Source organism: Capronia epimyces (genome assembly GCF_000585565.1).
Source record: "Capronia epimyces CBS 606.96 chromosome Unknown aczIQ-supercont1.1, whole genome shotgun sequence".
Classification (NCBI taxonomy): Eukaryota; Fungi; Ascomycota; class Eurotiomycetes; order Chaetothyriales; family Herpotrichiellaceae; genus Capronia; species Capronia epimyces.
This window is the reverse complement of record NW_006912904.1, coordinates 2574435-2579606: the sequence shown is the minus strand read 5'-3', so window position 1 is coordinate 2579606 and position 5172 is coordinate 2574435. Positions and strand designations below refer to the sequence as shown.

Below are 5172 nucleotides of genomic sequence, written 5' to 3'. Positions count from 1 at the left end.
CAGGCGAGAGAGAGTAACGAGCAACGAGCAACGCAGGCGAGAGAGAGTAACGAGCAACGAGCAACGCAGGCGAGAGAGAAGAGGTAGGGTAGAGAAGGTCCTCAATTAGGCAGCAGCGAGACTCGGCGCGGATAAACTATCCTCCGGACGCCAAGACGCGCTAGGTCACTTAGTGTGATATTTCAACAGCTAATCGATAAGGCGTATTCTTATTGTCCAATTAAAATCGCGGCTTTCTTGTCGAAATTTGTAGCTATATACTACTTCGCTTCGCTTAGTAGGACTATGTACTAGATATATTTTCCTCTTAGGCTTCAGACGTACTGATAGCCAGTGACAAGGGAAAGCAGACTCAGGCTGTTGTCAAGTCAGAGACTCGATCCAAGGACCCAACCAACCTTCCACCTTCAGCAGGGGCACGAGGTACTTCGGCAGACCTCAATGGGGAACCGGTTCTATTTCATCCCGGTCTCACCATGTGAGGACTCCCGAAAATACAGTACATACTATGAGTATGTAGCGGGTCTGGACGTCGCTTTTGACCTCGTTTTCGATCGCCACGCGTGATTCATCGACGGCTAATGAAGGTGTGATGGTTAGCGACTGTGACTGTCACGATTTTAATAGGCAACCACGTGACTAGCGTGTGGTTGCGCATGCACGTGACCAAGATTTAGCGCGCGGTGGGCATACTACATACCTAGTATCTACGACTCCTTAATTTACTCTTTTTCATGCACCTTGTTCGATCCGTGAGAGTGACTACTATGGCAAGACTTAATAGATTTACGTCTCGCAAGTGCATTCTACTACAACCTCCACCCCGATGCGTACAGAAAGCGACTCGAAGTCGGCGGGGGCCGGGCTACTGGCCGATAGCCAGGAGATCTCGGTGGCGGCAGCCTATAGGAGACCGAAGAAAGGGGATTATCTTCTTGTTCATGTCGACACATGGGTGGCTAGCTGGACCTTGTCCGATGCCTTGCTGTAGTCGTTCAGGTACGTACCCGCCTTTTGGGAACTGGAAGTTTGGAAGTGTTGGGAGCATTCGAGGTTTGCAGCCAGCACGTGCGCCAAGAGGTGTGCTCTACTGGCCCGCGCCGACCATGGAGCAACCCCACAGTTGGAGCCTTGTTGCTCGAGGTATACAGACTACCGCCCGCTTGTCATGTCCTAACAGACCAAATTTGGGCGAAGAGGGGACTCAGTCGCCCAGCTCCAAGCTTCAGGCTCATTGCTTTCCAATAATCTCTTTTTAGAAAGAAAAGGGAGAGAGAAAAAACCCCCCTCGGACCGAGCACAGTCCCAAAGCAGTACGTATAAGAAGTTGGGGATCCCTCTCTCCTCCCTTGTCCGTAACTTTCAATATTGTGGTGTCGAGAAGCACACCTTTCTTTCAAGATGAAGTTCACCCTCGGAGCTCTTGCTCCTTTCCTTCCCCTCGTCTCTCTCTTCGCCCCGGCCGCCCAGGCCGCGAGCAATGACACGACGCCCATGCAGATCAGGCTGGCGTACGCCGGCCCCACGGGCATGGTCGTGAGCTGGAACACTTACGCTCAGTTGTCACAGCCCACGGTGCGCTATGGACTGTCGGCCACGGACCTGAACCTCACCGCCTCCTCCAACGAGTCGGTCACGTACACCACGTCGACGACGTACAACAACCATGTTAAGATCACCGGCCTGAAGCCCAACACCCAGTACTTCTACCAGCCTCAAAACAGCAACTCGTCCACTCCGTTCACTTTCAAGACCAGTATCCCTGCTGGGGATAGCACCCCGTATTCCGTCAGGATGGTGGTGGACTTGGGGCTGATGGGCCCGCAAGGCTTGACCACCCACGTGGGAAAAGGCGCCGCCAACCCATTGGGGCCAAACGACAAGAACACCATCCAATCAGTGCTTGAGGATGACTCGGACTATGAATTTCTGTGGCATCGTAAGCCATCTATCTCCCACTCCATGCGTTTTTCTTTTGTACATTGCGGCTGCTAATCAAACCCCCGATCTCTAGCCGGTGACATTGCATATGCCGACTACTGGTTGAAAGAGGAAATCCAAGGCTTCCTCCCCAACACGACCATTGAAGGCGGAATCGAGGTTTATGAATCGTTGCTCAACCAATTCTACGACGAGATGACGCCCATCACGTCCAACAAGGCATACATGGTCGGCCCAGGAAACCACGAAGCCAACTGTAAGCAACTTTTTGTCCTGAATGGACGCACACAGCGAGACACACACACACACACACGAGGACATCTCCAGTACTAACCGCTTGTGATTTTGCTTTTATAGGTGACAACGGTGGCACGACCGACTCAGCACACAACATCACCTACGACGTGTCCATCTGTATGCCGGGCCAGACGAACTTCACGGGCTTTATCAACCATTTCCGCATGCCCAGCAGCGAGTCCAAAGGCTTTGGGAACTTTTGGTATTCATTCGACCATGGCATGACCCACTACGTCCAGCTCGACACCGAGACCGATATTGGTCATGGCCTGGTCGCTCCAGATGAGCCAGGTGGGAGCGAAGGAGAAGACGCCGGTCCGTTCGCCCGACGAGACGCCCAATTGAACTGGTTGGAAAGCGATCTGGCCGCAGTCAACCGAACCGAGACTCCTTGGATCGTCGTTGGTCAGTTTTATACCCCTTTTTCCCTTTTTCTCTTTTTCCCTTTTCACATCCCACCCGCGAGAAACTCCCTCCCTCCCTCCTTCCTCCCGCGAAACCTCCAAAGAGTGATAGTATTTCTCAAACACTGAAAATGACCATCACCTGTTAACATCTCCCCCCCTTCTCACAGCCGGCCATCGCCCATGGTACGTCAGCGCCAAGAACCGCAGCAGCACGCTGTGCGAAGACTGCCGACACGTATTCGAGCCCATCTTCCTCAACTACAGCGTCGACCTGGTCCTCTCCGGTCATGTTCACGTGTACGAGCGCAACGCCCCCGTGGCCTACACGAACCCGGACCCGGCCGAGCTCAACAACCCCAAAGCCCCCTGGTACATCACCAACGGCGCGGCGGGCCACTACGACGGCCTGGACGACTTTGTGCTCCCGCTGCAGCCGTACTCGCGCTTCGCCACCGACAAGGTGTACGGCTGGAGCAAGCTCACCTTCCACAACTGCACGCATCTGACCCACGACTTTGTCGCCAGTGCCAATGGCACCGTGCTGGATACGGCGACCTTGTACAAGAATCGCACTTGCGCCGTCGAGGCGAAGACGCCGCCGTCGTCGTCTTCTTCGTCCGGGAGCACGGCCACTTCGAGCGGCGCCGCCGCCGCCACGTACACGGGTGCCGCGGGCGTCGTGGAGTCTTCGCTCGAGGCCGTCATGGGTCTGGCAATGCTTGTTGTCGCCTATGTCAGCTTGGTCTAAGTTGGACGCGACCAGGGGTTTCAGCCTCGTATCACCGACGACCTCAGCCAGTCTGTCACGGTTATATACACCAAGTGGCTAATTCACGAGTGAATTAGTTACTTCGTGCTTTTGGCGACCGTCGTGGTGTAACGGTTTGGGTCAACCGTGACACAGTCAGCCAGTGTAGTTCTAAGAGTAAAAGAGCCTTGACTTGAACTTCTTGAAGTCCTGATGTACTACTATCAGTATAGAAAAAGAGCTTGAAAAAGTTTCTCTCTCTCTCTCTCTCTCTCTCTCTCTCTCTCTCTCTCTCTCTCTCTCCCTCACACTATTTTTAGCCTATTGTCCGCTCCTTTCGTTATAGCTATACCTTCGATACCTTAGAATATATAGTAGATTAAATCAATTTTAACTCTATACTACTACGTACATACTATATACTATGTATATAGTACTAGGTATACTAATACTTATATACCCACCCTCTTTAGTTCTAAGCTGATTTAATATATACTAATTTAATAGTACTATATAATTAAAAGCTTTATAGTATAGTATTTAATTTAATTTAAGACTTCTTAAGAACTATTAGTAGTACTACCTTCGGCTTTAACTACTACTACTAGCTTTAAGCTTTAAAAATTAAGGTTTTTCTAAGATTTCAAGGTTTTAAAATAAACTTAGAAGTACTCTAATTTACGCTATAGCTATACCTATATAATAATCAAATTTTAAGTATAAAATCTTAGATTTTACTATAAAGAAGTATTATTATATATATAGTGTATTATATACTAATAGAGTATACCGTATTCCTTAACTTATATAAAGACTAAGGAATTTTAAAAATTTCTTCTAAAGCTTAAATTTTCTTAAAAACTTCTTAAAAGCCTATTAGAAGCTTCTCTAATACTAAAGAAAGGTTCTTATTAATTTACGGACTTAAGACGATTAGTATTAATGCTATCTTAATACTACACTAACTCTCTATAAATACCGGATTAAAACCGGATCGAAACTGGATCAAAATCTACTAAGTATTTTTAGACCTAGCTAAACCCTATAATATAATGATAAATAGTAAGTACTATATTAGATTTTATTAGAGCTCTCTATAAGTAACTAAATATCGATTAATAGACGATTAGGATTATTATAAAACTTTATAAAAAATTTTCTCTATACCTATCTTAAAGCTACTAGGTAGTAATAGTACCTAGCTTAGGTACCTATATTAGGATTATCTTTTTGTCGATCTCTCTAGAAAGCCTCTAGGAAAGAAAACCTTCTTATGATTATAATTAATATAAAAATTAGTAAGTATTCTAAGTCTATAATCCTAATATTACTAATCCTTACTATATAATTACTATATATACTATAATCTCTAATTAGGTAATCTCTAATTAATCTCTAATTTATATAATCTCTAATTAATATCTAATCGATGCCTAATTAATGTCTAATTGATGTCTAATCGATCCCTAATTGATTATATTATATATTTACCTAGTAATCACCTAGTACTAATTAGTATCTATTAATTTTAACCCTAAACGCCTATGAATCTTATAACGTGCATGATAAGCGAGTGAAACAGACAAGCGAGTGAAACACCTCACCAAATTTCCACACCATCCAACTTTCAATATGATTTTCTCCACCACCAGCGATGGCAACTATTAATGAGGAACGAAAAATAAATCTTGCTCTTCAAGCTATCAGAAAAGACCAAAATCTCAGTATCCGGGCCGCAGCTACGATCTACAAGTGTAATCACGTTACCCTGTCTCGACG

General features: G+C 46.4%; 1 protein-coding gene across 1 annotated transcript; it reads left to right on the top strand.

Moving 5' to 3' along the window:
- Positions 1–1401: 1401 nt before the first annotated feature.
- Positions 1402–3393, top strand: A1O3_00944 (uncharacterized protein; the record flags this gene model as incomplete). The annotated part of the gene is made up of 4 exons (XM_007731094.1): positions 1402–1939; positions 2015–2197; positions 2299–2643; positions 2813–3393. The coding sequence occupies 4 exons, from the start codon at positions 1402–1404 to the stop codon at positions 3391–3393; spliced, it is 1647 nt and encodes a 548-aa protein (XP_007729284.1).
- Between the last annotated feature and the right edge of the window lie 1779 nt (positions 3394–5172).